A 17,961-nucleotide genomic window follows, 5' to 3' on the forward strand; every position below is an offset into this window, starting at 1 on the left:
GGGACTGTTAGTGAGGATAATCCTCTGACTAATCTTATTGCATTTTCAAATTATCAAGCACAGCAATAGTTTTTTGTGTTTTTCTAAATGTGGTCCATCAACATTCTTCTATTATCTGGCTATGGGCTAAAGTTGAACATAATAAAATATTTTACTTATTTTGGAAAACTAGAAATATAGTCAAGTCAAATGTTAACTCTTGCCAATGACTATAGCACATTTTGTCTGTTCTCACCATTACCTAACTCTAGTTGAGCATTTTCAACATGTTTGAATATTGGATTATCATTGGCAACTTCCTTTAACTAACGTCTGCGTTCAAAGAGAAGTATTCCCACTTGACATTCCTCCTACCATCTGCGTATAATGGATCAGTATTCCCAGAATTCTTGTTCCCACTGATGACCATATTTTGAAAATATGAAACCAGTGCCAGGAATTTTGCAACAACCATCAGGGTTCAAAACTGGGTCAACCCAAGTCAAATTAGAACATATGTCCAGCCTTCACTGGAATCGTGTTGCAATGAAATTCAAGCTTTAATTAAAATGAAGAGTAGGTTACTAAATTCCTAATTATATTTCATTTTCCTTCATGTCAAGCTCTATTTCTTACTCAGCCACCCATTTGTGTGGACTGTGATACTGAATATGTATTACATCTTTAATGTACAGCTATGGACAAAAGTTTTGCATCACCATATAGAATTAACTAATCTTGCTTCATGAAACCATATACTTAATGAAAAACTGTCAAAAAATTAAAAAAAATGTGACATTTCAAAATCTAACATGAAATACTGTACTGCTATTATTGTTTCCCGGTAGACTTACAGTACTGAATGGAGTACATTTGAATGTGTATTAAAAAATAAAGCCAAACATTTTTGGAATGCCAATATATGTATGTTAATTACTAGGTTCCTATGGATTCATCAATGTACATGTAAGAAAATAAATAAATTAACTGATTAACACAAATAAAACATCCCCAAAACATTGAAAGAGCACTACACACAACTTATTTTGTGATTACTTATGGTATAGTTGAATGTATTTTGTTGTAATAGTTACCCTAACCCTAACCAATCCATGCTGTTATTTGATTTGAGAAACGTATTTTTAGGCAATACCAAAAAGAAACAGTGAATTCACTTTTGTACGGTATAACAAAATAAACAATATTTTTAGTGAGAACTGAAGACCATTAACTCTACAAGCAACTGTCTTAACCACTATGCAAAAGAGGCAGGCTTGTCTGTTTTATGGTATTCGAGCTCTTAATCTTAACCACTTCTCATCTCACGGACAGGGAATAGAATCAGAATCAGACAGCACTGTCCGTTACACAAGGACAATAACGATCTTAAAAATTTGACATAATAAGGATATACATAAAAACTGAAAAACAGAGAGCCCAATAATGATTGATAGACTTGCTGCAGTTAATCTTTCTGAAAAGACTTGCCAGGGAGGGTGTTAGGTAAAACATTACCTACATTTAAGACTAAATAAAAATACCACAGTTGTTTAGCATTCAAAATCTCTTTAAGCCTTCATTAAGAAGTACAACAGCAAGCAGTAAAAGTTTTGATATGTGTTAGTGCTTGATGGCTTAGGTCATTTTTTTATAATGTATTCTCTAAGGGTTTGTGTTCTGTCAACACCATTGGTCTATCCAGCTGGCCTATACCCAAGGGATGGCCCGGAGCCCCCCCCCCCAACCCCCACCCCCAACCCCTAACCCCAACCCCCAACCACCGGTTCAAATGTAAGAGCAACATACACCCCTGAAAAACAGACTAACTGCTATGCTGAGTGAAACCCAGCTGGTAGCCAAATCCACAATGTCTATATCGAAACAAATCAATCCAGCCACATTAGCTGTATAACAACATAACTGTTTAGATTAAGGTCTAGGATAAAATACCTTGCAAAGAACACTCTTTAACTCAGGTTATTGATGGTATCAGAATATGAGAGTAAATAGAGACTGTCTATCTGAATGGCAAGTTTCTTGTTTTTTTTTTTTTTCCATATATCTGGAGAAGCACTTATAAACGTGCTTTGGTCATTCTTTCAATGAAGTTATTGAGAGTGTGAGAATCTGGCATATACTGTATTGAGGCATCTGTCTATGTGTGAAACTGTTTTGCATGCTTATAAATTAGACGTAGGTCATGGTAGTCTACTATTATTCCATGTGCCACTGTATTCTTTTTGTGTGCTACTGTACTATTCAATGTTAGATGAACTGAATGGTTTATTTAAACAGTACAGTATATGACTATCCAACAACTACATAGCTGTGTTCCACCTCTTCTGATAACAGCACTTTAGATATGATCTGAAGAGTGTGTAACATTTTGTTTTCCTCTTGTATTTATTGACTTATTCACCATTGTCTCCCTGATCTCAAGATCAGAATCATCAAAAAAAGATATATCTTCAGATTGGCCTTATGTAACATCCTCCATTATCCAATTTATTATTTTCACCACAGAGATAAAAGCCATCTCATGCAGCCACTGAAATCAGCATTGGTTAAACAGTAAGTGGGTCACAATGCTTAATATGTAAAACATACCGTAATTGGATTCATTCTCATAGCTGTGTGGGTGCAGTGAGTCAGCAAGGCCCCATAAAGATGAAAGGATCACTATTCAATACAATTGTAACATAACTGACATTGAAAACAGCAGCAATGCACTAAGTGTGAGAATTAATTATACTACCAACTATTTGGTAATATTGTGGTAAGATTTGGCAATCTAGTCTGAATCTTTGCTATAGGAAATACCAGCTAGCCTTTTCGTCACAATAAGAAGCACACTGCATTTTGTCATTACCTTTCCTGGGTAATGACATAAGCTTATTATTTAAACAGTGTTTAATCCAATCCAAATTAATTCTGGATAACATATAAAGGCAGTATGGACTAATTCGTCTTACCCACAACTTTCCAAGGAACAGTGTGTGAGATTTTTATTCTTAATGCAGTTTGAACATTGACTTTCTATGCCTTAGGATACTTTAATTTTTGTAAAGGAACACAAATCCAGAAACATTTTTAATGTATGCATACTAATGCAGAACATATTAGGTTTCTCATCTGCAGTGACAATTAAAAAATTTGGTTTGACCTGTGCAGTATTGCCACTAGCCAGATTATAAAGATATTAGGATTTGTGTCAACAAATAAACTGAACATATAAACATATACATTGATAACAATAACATATATGTACTAATACTATGATGACTTAGTCACACAATCTTGTACCTTATATCTTAAAAATTAAAAGTTTTGAATGACAGGGACATCATTTTCAATATACAGCACATCAATTGAGCATGTTTTACAAAAGCACTCTCATAGATTTGTTTACAGTTACTTCATAGATCGCTAAATATTACCTGACTAATTAGTAACATAATTATGCACACTAAAAAGAATAATTGATATAATACTTGTTTTTGTTATTAGCACAATCCCTTTTTGAGATCATTATTATCATGCTTTATTATTTTTAATCTAACACTGACATACAATGCACACATTACATGCAATTGGTGTTCTCTCACCTGCAAGTCGTTTTTCACTGGTAGCTTTACTAAGCAGTTCCAAGGTTCTCAAAGTGGAATATCTGATATGATCACTAAATGATCTTTGCAGTAGGAGCTTCACAGGCTGAGACATAATGCAGAACAATTTAGTAAAACAAACACAATTACAGGGCTCTGTAGTCTCTTTCTGGTTTGTGCAATATCCAAGTTTGTCTGATGATTCATGCTGCCACTGTGCAGGAAATATACAAACAGTGTACTTGTCTCCAAAAGACGACACCTACAGATTCAGCCTGACTACAGTTTTTACTGCAGTGCATGGCATCGCGACTACAACCTCAGTTATGGAAAGTTGCCAAGCCCAGCAGTATAGCTACTTAGGGAAGTGCTTGCTAGCACAATAAACAAGTTTATACTTTATTGCTGGCTTCACGGACATTTTTAATATCATCCATGTAAATAGTGATGCTAAGATGATTTCTACCAGCTAACTACCTGCTCAGTTATTTAAAAAATGTGTTGTTTTTTTTTTTTTTATCTGCTAAAGGTATTTACCATATAATGAATTCACTTAATTACCTCTAATAAGCTTCATTACTGATTAGTCAGACTACTAGATGCAAATGTCATGCAAATGTTGTTCCACAATGCAGTCTGCCATGTATTGTAAAATATCTTCTTTTTAAAAGTGATTACAAACAATGACATCTTTACTAAGATGTCATCTGACACCTCTCAAGGGAATGTCTTACTTGAAGACTTGTCTTACTAGGGGTTTACAAGCCTTTTTGTCTGTGTCCAATATTAATTTAAATGTTATGAATTAAAGCATTAAGTGTTAAAAAGACAGTCAAGCACATTCAAAGAAGTCACATGTGTCAGAAGGATGGAGACACCAAGAAAACTGCATATTAAATGGTTGTCTACTGGCACAGGATAGTAGTGAAAAAGTAGAATATACTGCCAAACCCAAAACTCTTACAAGCAGCTAATTCCATTTGTTGCAAAAGCTCAGTCACTGCCTCCAGTGCTAACAATCTGCCCATTTAGGTGACATATTGTGCTGGCATGTTCTATGGTTTTTGATTAATCTGCATTCAACGGGTTGCGTGGAATGAGTTAGGATTGAGACTTTAACTTTGCCAACTATAAATACAGACAGCCTCAAAATAAAGCAGATCATTCCACAAAAGTAAATTCCAAGAATTTACTGGCTCCATATTTCACAAATGTGGGGTGAATTTCAAACCATACAATTAAGGGTGTTGTTATTTTTTTTAAGTTAGTGAACTATGCATAATACCAATAGGATAGAATTATCTGGCGTCTTAATTTTGTCAGTAAAAATGTTAATGTCATATTTTTTAAATACAAATATTTGATACTTTTTGTTTGTTACCATGTAGCTCACAAACACCTTAACAAATGTTACTTATTTTTTTGTTACTATACAGTAACTAAAATGTCCTGGAATAAAAATGTCAAGACAAATTGAAACCTATTTTCCTTGATAGAATCGAGTTTGGGGTGGGGGTGGTCCTTCTGTTAATTGTGGTTTATGGCCCACTGTTACTCGGGAAGCTAGAACAATACAGCATACAAACTCAATGGCCTGTCAATGAATATTTCCTTATTAAGTATTATTTTACCCCAGTCAGGACCTAACCTTACCATTTAAATACACTAATGCTCCATTTGCACCTTTTAAAAAAATCTTAATCAGCAAATGCAAAGCAATAGTTGGAAGACAGAAAAACTGTAAAAAGAACGACAACATGAAAATGGACATTAAAAAGTGTCAGTGACACAGCAAGATTATTTCTTTTTTTTTGAGAGGAAGGAAGTTATTAAAGTATTTTCTTTTATGCCATATGGGATGTGCTAGGCTGCAGTAACAGCACTAGGAGGGGATACTATTACCTGTAAAAGCATCACAACCTGACAAATAGAATAAGAAACCTGGCCCTGGGTATCTCCCAGTCTGTCATACCAGTGAACCATCTGCTTCCGATCATAGCACATTGCCAAAAGGGATACTTTTCAATGTAGCCATCTGCTAGAGTTAAGCAGGATGGGCCCAAATAATAATAATAGAAAAACTACTTAAAAATACTGTACAGAAAATTATTTCTATTACTTTTAGTTAATATTATTTTGACCACAAGAGGGTTTCCTGTTTGAACTTTTTAAAGCAAAAATGAATTCAGAAAAATACGAATACTATTTTGTTATTAATTTGCTCAGATTTTGTTCAGCATGTTCAAGGTCCGACGTATTAACTGTGCCATACCTTAGATTTGGCAATTTCCCATGTTCTGGTTGTTCAAAATATTACAATTCGCCATCTCTGATCATCTTGCAATTCTCTTTGAGGTTATGTTACCCTTTGTTGTAAAGAGCCAGGATCATACAATCAGAACTCGGGTAATTAATTGCATCAACTACTGTAAAATTTCGTGAGATTTTAAACTTAAAGTCATCACCATTAATCAGTCCTTAGATGAGATGAATAATACCTACAATAGCTCTATGACTAAGATTTTTGATATTGTAGCACCAGTTAAAACTCGAAGGATGCATTCCAAAAGAAGCACACGTGGTTCAATGACTCGATGTGTATAATTAAATGTGAGGGTCGTAAACTGGAATGCAGATGGAAGGGTACCATTCTGCATGTTCGTTACCTTGTTTGGAAAACCCGTCAGGTTAAATGCAGGAAGACTTTGTCCCAAGCTAGAATGAGACAAATAAAACAATCCTCGCTTTCTTTTTGTGTCTATAGATACATTAATAAATGCACCTACTAAAACTACTACCTCCACTACTGGTTCTAATATTACAATAGAGGCTTTTTCTGAGATTACTGAGACCTGATGGCACTAGTTACGAGTATGAGACCTACTACGTGTTCCCTTGATCCAATTCCTACCAAACTATTAAAAGATGTATTTTGTACCACTAATACACGCATCTTAATAATTATAAATGAATCACTTTTCTCTGATAGAGTTCCCTCTGCATTTAAGGTCGCAGTGGTAAAGCCTTTGCTCAGAAAAAAACAACCTCGATCCTAAAGCACTTAGTAACTATATTGATCTATAGCATGGGGTGTTATATGCATACACTTGGGGGGGGGGGGAGGTCATATGCAAAAAATACTTATTATCATATAATAGACGTATCCCCCTCAACTCAACATCACACGACCATCATGACCATAGAAATAGACATAATGAAGCTTTCTTACCTTTGTATTAGTTAGTGATCAGCAGGTGTGTCAGCCGCATAAACAGCACAGTGTGTGGTTTTCGCTAACTCTACTGTGCAGGATAAATGCATTTTTTTCTATGGGTATATATCGGGACTTTCTTTCTATGCATCGGGACGTGGGACATTTGCTAGGAAATCCAGACTGTCCTGACCATATGGGGACTGTTGACATGCATGGGTAAAGTCTGAACCTGCTGATCTCATGCTTATGCCTTCAGCTGCTAACATATTTTCTTAAGTCTGATTATCACTACTCCTCTTTTCTTCTATTTGTGATTCTATATTACGCACTGCAATTTTGAATATGCAGATATTCAAATATAAGAGAATGTTATAGAGTTGAAATGTTTGCAAACCCCGAATTAAAAATTAGATGAAACAAACACAATATGAGGGGACTGCATAAACAAATAAATGCTTAACTGATATTTTATTAAACATTTGTTGAAGTTCAACCACAGTCCATATATATGCAACAGGGGTTCTTGTGTGTATCCACTATTACATTGTAATTGCATCTATCTGTTCATATTCTATATAATTCACTGTATTGGTAGTTTTCGACTGGAAAAATGTTGAAGACACAAAAACACTGGCATGTAAAACATAGGTTATAAGTTTTGGAATAATACAGATGTTGTATAGTTACATTTCCTTTTGCATGTCTATTGCTTATCACTTAAATACACTCAAAACTCAAGAATTGGTTAGCAGCTATTTAATGTGTGGGAAGGATGGTGTATGAGATGGTGTATTGCATCAGAGCCATGATTTTAAAACATCCTTGGGTCTATAAGGGGTTCTTTCATATCACTCTTCATGTTCATACACATACATTTGGGCCCCCAAACCGCATATTTTTCAAAAAGGATACACAACACAGTGTGCATTGTTTTTTTAAATACTTCACAAACTGTAGACACCCTGCTTAACTGTTGCATATACACATCTAAAAAGAGAATTGCTTGTTTTCCTTATGCAGGCGTAATTGGTGAGAATTTCCTGACATAAATTTTCTTTTGTGTGCAACATTTCCTGAACTATGTCCTCGGCCCCTGCATTCAGACTCCCTGGGGATTCAGCTAAATCTTTTTGTCAGATTTTCATAGTCTTGCAAGCGAAAATATCACACATTCAGGAGACTATAGTTTTTGCTACAATACTCTAGGTAATATAGTTACAACAGGGCATTGTTAAGCATCCATTTTCACTGTGTAAATGTGATTTTTCAGTAGAGAAGATATTTTCTTTAAACATGAACCATGTTATGTAATGCTTTCATGCACAGAGGTATATTTTTAGAACTTTTTCCACTTGACCTCCAACCCCTGCTAGATTTGGTGCTTTTCAATAATTAAGTAAAACACAGAAAAAATGATTTACACAGAAAATAATACACACAAAAAGTGATATAATGTTGCAGATGCAAAGCACCCTAATCGTCAACCAAAAGTATTTCTTATGGTTCTCATAACAGAGATCATACACTTCAGTAACTGTACCTTTAACTAATTTAAACTATTTGTACAGTGTCAGTGATTATTTTCATTCACTTCAGAGTAAATGTCTTTTATAGAAGGGTCTGGGTTGCTTGTACGCCTTGGGGTGTCTGCCCCTGTGCTGTGACCTTCCAACTCTGGTTTGTTTAGTATTATTTTTTAAAGGGGCAGTTCTGTAGCCTACTGAAAAATAACCATTCACAATCTAAATGTCTTGTTCTTATTATTGAGGACAAATATACAAGTAGCCTATACTGTTTTGTTTTAGTTTTTTTCATAAGCCGTACGGATGCCCACAGAGAATTAGGAACACAGTCTATTTTAGATGCTGTCTGCTACATGGCTGATATACAGTATTCTAATATGAATATTATGCTGAATGCTGCTGCTTTGACCTTAAGATAAACAGCAGAAATTAAAAGTAGCAGCACAAACACCTATAATGAGATCTTTGTGATGCAGATCTATTTGTTAGCTCCAGAGGAAGCATGTGGAGAAATGTGTGAAGGAGTTAAAGGAAGTCAAACACCGGGCCCTATGTGTGCCAGGAATGCTTTCTTCCAGGCTTCTAGTGGTGCTCCTGATCAATAGAGCAGCTGCAGGAGTCAAGAGGAGCTTTGAAAGAGACAGGCTTCTGAAAGAAAGACAAATAAACAGAAGGTATACCACACAAAGACTTAAGTCTCAGGGATCTAAATTAAAAAGGTAAATGAAAGGCATTGGGAAGTGCCCTTCAGAAATGTTAACGCTTCCATGTTGGGATGACACCGTGGGCAAGATTATCAAAGCTATTTACAGAAAGGAAAAACACACCCAATAATGTTAACCAGCCAGAAATAAAGGACTAACATATATAATTTAGAGGCTTGTGAACCGTCTCGGGTATTATTATTCATTTTAGAATGTTAATTGGTGTGATATGACAATAAAAACACTTTTTCCTTTTACTCAGTTACTTACATGTCATAAAATATCTTATTCTTTGAAGAAAAAAAACATATAAAACAAATGAACTTACACTGTTTTACATAAATCTATTTTTTTTTTTTTTTTTTTGAAGTTGCAAGCATGCCCAAGTGCGATTGCCCTGCACAGTGGTAAATTAATGTTGGTGTGGTTGATATGTGGGAATGGGTTTATTTTGTGTCGTTTTGGGACTTGATTTGTTTGATTTAATTATTGTTTACAGACGGGCGCTCGATTGAGACTTGCTGCCTGCTATGCTTAATTGAGGGAAGGGCAGCAAGTGATTGGCTGCGCTGGTCCTCAATCAGCAAGTGGGCGGGTCTCGACCGAGTGTCCGTCAGTTTAAAAACATCCGCGGGAGATAACTCAGGGCTGCTGCAAGGCCTGTCGTTTTCAGTTTGTGGTATTGTGTTTTCTTTTGCACTTTTTGTACAGTTTGCTTTATTAGTCCTCCATGCGTTACCATCGCTGGTAACGTCATATGACCACCTTTATTTTACTTTTGTTTTCTTTTTATTTGTGTTAATAAATCCTGTGCGCCTGTGCCGGCGTTTCAACATCAAACACCTCGTCTGTCTCTTTGTATGCTTGAACAGCGGCTACCCACACGCGTGACCCGAGGAAGACCCTGTCACAAAGCATAATAAAAGTTATGGTAGTTTCAATCCTGTACAGTCAATTAGAGCAGGCTTTGTCTACATGTAATCACAACACTGTTTAAATAGATGTTTTTAGTTAAGAAGGGAGGACAGAATGAAGTCATGAGAAGGAGTGCCGATAAGGCATGTAAACATGAGCATAGTAAAATGTTCCAGATGTGGAATTCCTTTTAAGGAATCTATGCGGTTAGTTAGGTAGACAGATTAAGCATTTTTATTCACTTTTAAATATCCGTGTTATCTTAAAAAACAAAATATCATTGGTGTATTTTAAACTAATTAATGAGCATTTATAGCTTTTAGTTTTTCTTTATAATATCATTTTAAATATGTTTTTTTTTTTTTTTTTTTTCTACCAGAATAACTGGCTGGATCATGGTATTTTATCTGTTCAGAGGTATTACATTTTTCATCCTGGGATAACCTCCTGAGGAGGAGGAATCTTTTTAGTATGGGTGTCCCATTTTAAATTGGAAAGGATCGTTACAAATTTGTGGAAAGCTGCCATTATTGTAATGTGTTTATAAATTCCCACCATGCTATTATAAGTTAGGGTGGACCCTGAGCTTTCAGAAATTATGTCTCTTGTAATTTAGTCACAAAGGGCCCTATTCATAAAAGTATTTGCCAACTGCTGTAATAAAAGAAAGTCGTCTATATTGCTATTAATAAAATGATCGGAGAATATGGGCAACTGTCGCAAATCACTTTATGAATGGGTATAGAGTCGTTCAAGAACAAAAATCCGCCTGTTTTTGATTACACCGTCGGCATTATTAATGTTCCCTGATTGCCATTAACAGCTGTTGCAAAAAGAAAAACGGAATCCACCGACACCCAAGTCTGCAGCTGCCAGTCACGGGCAGTCTGCAAAACCTGATCACGTCTGCCAAAAATTCAGGACTTGTCATAATTTAGAAAAAAAGTATTTTTTGTTTTGGCAACGCTGGAAAACGCATTTCCATATGTACACATAAGATTTCCATTCTTAACTGCAGGACCAAAAAATAAATAAATAAATAAACAAAAATCGTTGGGGCTTAAAGACGCATCTGAATTATCTCTTATGAATAGCAACTGCCGTTAAATAGGTGGCTATGGACGAAATCCGATCATGTACTCCTGTTTTCTCATTTCGACAGGCGTTAACCCTTTATGAACCCCAAAGACCCCAAAGAGACCCCATTAGGTTAATAGGCCAATGTTCATAGAAACAATTTATTGCAAGAATTCACTACTTGGAATTTACTCATATAAAATGTATTTCAAATAATACATGGTAGATTGTATTTTACTTGTAAAATTCTAAAGGAAACAGAAATGCATGTGGTTGGTTGAACGCGAGTGACATCACCAGCTTGACGCTGAGAAGTTGAAATCTACCAACTCGTCCGCAGCGTCTACGATTTGAACGCAAGGTGGTGCGTTCGTAGCATCAGTCTGAATCGTATTCCCAGTGTGAACCAGCCTTAAACCTCAATAGGGTCTCTCAATACTTTCTGATCTTTTCTATTCGTTTTTATAAAAAGATTCCAAGGTAGATACAAAGATGGTAAAGAATGCTCATAGCAAATTTAATCAGAATTGTATATGTAGTTCTCTCTATATCATGTAAAGCTCATACAGTTTCAAAAGGTTTCAAATGCATCCCAGGCAGGATAAAAAATAAATAAATAACAATGGCCAAAATACTGGACATGACAAGTATGGCCTCCCATGAGTTTTGTATTTGAATTTTCTCTGTATTGAGTGTTCTATTTTCTGAAGGTAAACAACAAGCATAATAATTTATGAAGACTTTCCTGTTTATTTTAACATCACTTTTGGAAGTAAATTTTTTTTCTACTGACCCCTGTGTGACACAAATTAACTTTCTTGTTAAAACAAAAGTAAAGGGTTCTGCAGTTTGTTTATTTAGTTAATAGTTATGTGTTACACAAGCTGTTTTGAGAAATAAGCTAAAATTTATAGAATTTGCATTTAGAAAGGATCTCTGAATGTCCCTGTGACAGGCACAGTTCTATGAAAGGTCTCTTCAATGGTAAACATTTTTCTTTAAAAGCACAACACGGTAAAGCTTTTGAGAGACAGGGCTTGTGATTTCCATTTTTTTCTCCCCTCCCCCTGGTGTAAGAACCACCTTCGATAAGTGAGTCAGATGACTAGCTCAAAAGTTGGGAACAGCTTGCTCCGAAGGGGCAGACTGGTATGGATGCAAATGAATAGATTAGCAGGAAAAAGGATAACAAAATATAGTTAGTTATTTAGCAGGGGGTCCCCTCTGGCCAGCGGGAACCTTCCTCTCAGAGGGAGAAGCGACCTAGACAGCCTCTAAGGTCGGGAAGTGAGGTTGACTTGCCCCCAAAAGAGGAGCCCTAGCTCCCTGCAACTGCGCCACCAATGCAAAGAGAGACAATTGTTAGTTAGAAAAGAAAGTTAGTGATTAATTACAATTTATATATTTATATATATATATATATATATATATATATATATATATATATATATATATATATATATATATATATATATATATATATCGTAAAACATCAAAAGCCCATTGCAGTGCTGTAGTGGATTGTGGATTGTGGATTGATTGAGAGACTAAAATGTGTTCTAATTTATCGGGATGAAGTTGGGCTATGTAGTACTATAAAGTTATTCCTAGGAAATCAAGAGTGTAAACTGGACCGATGGTTTTCCCCTGTGAGAGGGGGACACCAACTGCTGAGAAGAGAGACATAAGTTCTAAAAGAGCTTCAACTGGAGGGGCTGATGGAGCAGATATAAGGAGAAAGTGAATGTCATTTAGATGAAAAAGATGGAACCTGAATGAGCATCACCACAAAACTGCACATATGGAAAAAAATGGCATCCTTTGGAATTGTAGAATGAGGAATTGAAATGATTGTAAAGCTATCTGCAGCCGGAATGTTTGATGGGTCTTCCATGAGCATCTTTGCTTGTTGAAAAAGCAGGCGGAACTGAAGAATGAATAGGAGAAACTGCAGATGCACATTTCCTAAATTTAAATAAATAAGCAAATAAATAAATAAATAAATAAATAAAAATGTTGCTGAGGGCAGGAGAAGATAATTTGAGGCTGTATCCAAAATCAGCCTCCTCTTCAGTCTCCTCATCAGAGGTAGAAAGGGCGGTGGAAGCACAAAGTGTTAGCGTAGAAACTACTGAAGAATCTATTAAAGATCATGGGCCCGATCTTCGATCTTCGCGCAATCCCCTCGCTAAATTTATGCCTCGCAAAAAATTTGAGCAATTCGCAAATCTGTTTGTGCCTCGCAAAACCGTATGCGCATTGACTACCAATCTAGCAACTGCACATAACAGCCAAGCGAGAATCACAAGGAAATACTAAATAGGTTTCTTTAAAGGCCAGCTGATCCGACATAGCTGTATGTTTTTGAAGTAAAATTAAAAAAAGGCTTAGGTCTTTTTTTTCTGAATTTTTTTTTATATAAGTCGTGCCATGACAAAGTCTACTGTGGTAGCACACTCTCTGATTTGCAAATGTAACAAGATAATTCACCTGCAAAGTAAACATCAATCAAGCATTTTTATATACACAATACACAGAAATGTGTTATCCTATTCATTCTACTCACCCAATTGAACATCATGATTAAGCCCAGTTTGTAAGGTTTTGAGTGTCGCCGGAATGGATTTTTTTTCGTTATTCCATTTTTTCATAAGAATAATAATTAATTCTAAATATGCTCCTAAAATGTTAATTGTAGCCTACTATGATTTCTCAATAAATGAACAGTCTCTGTACAATTCGCAACACCGACATTCAGCAAACTGGACAGCTGCATAAAAACGGCCAGAAATTACAGTTAACAGAACTGTTTGTGCTGCCTCAGCTTAACTTATGATTGGACTGCTACAGGGAAAATTGTGCGTTTGTACTATTGTACCCAACTCCAGAGTGGACTGTTACTCTGACATTATTAGAATTAGCGGTGCGCAGTTATTGGTATATTCTGACGAATTAGGGCTTTCGTCCAATTCAAATTTGATTGTGCTATGTGCACATTGAATGTCCACTTAGAATCACATGTTTCTATTTACCGATGCATTACCATATGCTAATAGGACCATATTAAAGGAACAGAAGGAAGGCAGTGTGCTGGACAGAGGTGAGTGCATGTTTCCACTCGTCTGTTGGGCATGGAAATACGTTATAAACATCACTATGATATGAACATGTTATATATGTTATGGAAACAAAAAAAAGAGGCTTATTGCTTTTATGTTTTACCGCAAATTGACTATGTTGATACACTATGCAGGTTTGCATCACCATCAACTCTAGATAAACTGGACTAGCTATATCATGCAGCATTGAGGTACAATAAAAATAGAAGATTTAATACTCATCATTGTATATTATACGATTTGGTAGGTTGGACTACTTTGGCTTTATGCAGGTTGAAGCACTGGTATATTCTGGTATATAAGGCTATTCAATGTAAATTATATGATACTTATTTAAATGAATACCTTATAGCTTCCTATAGTAACCATAGCCTCAGATCTATTTTTTTTTTTTTTTTTTTTTGCATTTTAAAATCACAAATGTGAGTACTGAGGCTGGTAAAGGATCCTTTGCTTTGACTTTTCGAATATGGCAACGTGGCACAATTTCGGCACAACGGCCATTTGCGACGTGCACTCCCCTCTGCGTGGTGCACAAACCTTTTGAATATCAGGCCCCATGATCAGGCTGAGAGCAGTAATCAGTGCATTGTCCAATGCTAACTGAGAGGCTGCTTTGGCTGAAAAAGCTTTATGATGCTCATAAAAGTGGTACCACCATATCTGACCGAGAGATCAACAATGTTAAATAATGTAATTCCAGTTTTTGTCGGCGGTAAGAGTAAACTTCACAAAGGAGATTGAGAAAAACCGAGGATCCTGAGATTTTAGAATAATCTCCTCAGTCAACTACCCTGTGATCCAGAAATTCTGAGATGCAATAAGAATCGAGACCAAATTAACATCTTTACCTTCAATAATATTGCATCTTAGTTGAGGAGAGAGAGAGAGTGTGTAATTAAATACTGAAACAGCAGAAGTAGACTAGAGGTGGTCACTAAAGTCAAGATTGGCTGCTCGAGAACAGGTGTGGGCGTGGCTGAAGCAAACGGGAGATGTGAGCAGTGCTGCTGGTGCTCTTACTGATGAGGATGTAATGACTGCCTATAGGAATGGAGGTGGATAGAACATGAATGAGTTGGTTGATATTGTTAGAAATTTGATAACACAAATGGGAGGAAGGATCAGATGAAATTGAAAGCTGAAGGGTTGTAGATGCTGAATCAGAGGCGAGTGAAGCATGCAAACTAGCGGGTGGTGGCGCATGAACTGACTAGTTTTGATCTCTGCTGAGTCTTTTGAGGAGGACAGACTCATCTGATATGGAATTGCAATATGGAACAAATAAAGCAGGCCAATCACACCCTGATTCAATGGGTAAGGCTTGTAATCCTTGTAAAAAAAAAAAGTTGCACTGGATCATCCTCAGGTTTAATGTGTTTAGCACAGCAAAGATAAATGCCAGTGGGGGTATAGCTGGATAAGCAGGGATTGAAGGAGCAGCATTGTCATATGGAGGAGCAGCAGGACAGGTAGATTTCTTTGAAAGTTTTTTCAGTGGATTATTTGTTGAAGGAAGACAGCCAGAAAAAGAGAGAATTTCTTCATCTGAGTCAGGTGAAAATGAAAGCTGCCTCGGGTGAATAGTTATTTATACCGATAGAAAAAAAAAGGGTTTTATTTTAAGATTGGGTCTGCAAGTCTGCGTGGTAACCACAAACTGAAAAGCAAGATAAGAATTAGGAAGCTGGCTATGGTTTAAATAGGGTGACTGACAGGTAATTAAAGGTTGATTGACAGATATGACAGATATATTTGAGTCAGAGGAGGAGTCCTGGCTCCAGCCCCCTGAAATATACAAAGGTTCCACTCCAAGTATCAAAGAAATACGGAATACCAAAATCCACAAATCAGCAATAATCAAGAAGTACCACAGAACAATTCAACTGAAACACTTGAAAGAAGTGGACGTCCAAAGACAATTATAGGTACAGCAGGTAGGAGTTTTATAGTCTGAAGTATTCTTCAAAAAAATTCTCTGGTCCAATTAGACTAAAATATAACTTTTACCCAAAAATGGACCACAGTATGTTTGGAGAAAAAAAGGGTAAGCCAATAATAAAGAAAACCTTCTGTACCTACTGTTAAGTATAGAGGTGGTTCAATCATGATATAGGGGTGTTTTAGCAGTTCATGGACTGGAGACATGCATGTGATTAAAGATTGAATGAATACAACCATGTATCAAAACATTCTACAAAATACAATGATATCATATGCTATTAGGCAGACAGTTTATCTTCCAATATGACAACAACCCAAAGTCAACTCTGGAATTCTTGAAGAAAACAAAGATACAACTTCTGGAATGGGCTTCGCAATCACCTGATCTCAATCCAACAGAAATACTTTGGAATGATCTGAACAAAGTTGAAGCATTGTGTATCCAATCTGAAGGAAATATGAAAGACAGAATGGGTCCAGATTTGACCTACAAGATAACATATGAATTGTAATAAAAGTCTGAAAGCTGTAATAAAAGCAAAAGGATCACACAGAATACTAAAGCAGGGGTGCCATTACTTTTGTCATGAACGAATACTTGAAATGTTTGTTTTTTGACAAAGATTATTGGTTAAATTATTAGAAATATTATATCTTGCCTTTTGTTTTATAAAAAAAACTGTTGCAGTTTACTAAGTGCTTGTCCTTAATTTGTTATCTTGAATTATGATATAACAAGCATAGGGTCCCAATACTTTTGTCTGAGACTGTACTTGGAAGACTGTGGAAGTGAGGCACATGGGATGGGAAAACCTGGAAACATTATTATCTACAGTAAAGCTGTGTGGAATGTTAACAAACAAAGGAACAATAGCTTATGTTTGTCTAGATAAGGTATCTGCCAACAGTTGTTTGGGAAACAATGCACTGAATTTGATTATGGATTACTCATTCCTGGATGTTTTATTAGAAAGTGGAAGTGGAACATTTGTGTAGCCTGCAGCCAAATGTTATGTATCACAGTAAATGATACAATGAACTGCTGCTGGTACAGAATAAACATACCTAACAACTCAAACTTAATTCTAAAATATTGACAGAGCCACCAAATGGAATGCACTGGATTGAGGTTTCCTATGTTTACAATCACAGACCACCACAAGTATGTCCCAAGCCTATTATATGTTTTTTTTTACACCAAAATAAACTCGCCCACTGTGTTCTAATGTCCAAATTAGGACAGAGTAAATCTGTAATCATCTTATCCACCAGTTGAATTAAACAACTTAGTTCCATTAATTAAGAGCAGTTAAATTGTCGTTCTACTGTACGCAGTTGCTTGCAATTATTACGGTCCCCATATCTTTAAGGAATAGGTTAGTGAGGACATGGACACTCTGCTTGTAGCACCCACTGTTGTTGTTGATCACAGAGATAGAGAGACAGCATATTTATATTTGCTCCTGCTATTTTATCCTCTTTTGGGACTTTTGTAGAAGTCTTAGGGAGCCAACCCCATACACAGAACAACATTCACTAAAGCTGCCTGCTGCCAACCCTGTCTGCAGCTAGCTCTATCTCTAACCTCTGCTACACGGGTGCTTTAAGGTATGTAACTAAATCAAGATACGATACCCACCAATATGATCTGTATAAACTGGTTGAACACCATACTTCTCACACGTACACTTTAAGAACCAGAAATTGCTTGAACTATTGATCCATGATTTGTCTTATTTTCACTGTGGTCCAGCACTTCTCGCACACTTTTATTACATAACAAAACATACAAAACAAACAGTTTAACTAAATAAATCCAAACAAAAGATGCACCCAAGGCAAGGTGATATGAATGCAGGACAGACAGCACAGTCTGCTGCT

The 17,961-nt window shown here is 36.1% G+C and overlaps 1 protein-coding gene across 3 annotated transcripts in view; it reads right to left on the minus strand.

Annotated features, from left to right (window-relative positions):
* The window catches only part of LOC121320184 (rho GTPase-activating protein 7-like), a 168,567-nt gene that overhangs the window by 76,979 nt on the left and 73,627 nt on the right, over window positions 1-17,961 (minus strand). The window contains exon 1 of one of the 3 annotated variants that reach the window (XM_041258453.1): window positions 3,585-3,718. The exons of the other annotated variants lie outside the window; for them this stretch is intronic. Within the exon in view, the coding sequence (XP_041114387.1) occupies window positions 3,585-3,699 (115 nt within the window). The 5' untranslated portion in view covers window positions 3,700-3,718. Of the gene's footprint in view, window positions 1-3,584; window positions 3,719-17,961 lie in introns of those variants that run through there. 3 annotated transcript variants of the gene reach the window in all.

This window comes from Polyodon spathula, chromosome 1, assembly GCF_017654505.1.
Source record: "Polyodon spathula isolate WHYD16114869_AA chromosome 1, ASM1765450v1, whole genome shotgun sequence".
In the NCBI taxonomy this organism is placed as follows: Eukaryota; Metazoa; Chordata; class Actinopteri; order Acipenseriformes; family Polyodontidae; genus Polyodon; species Polyodon spathula.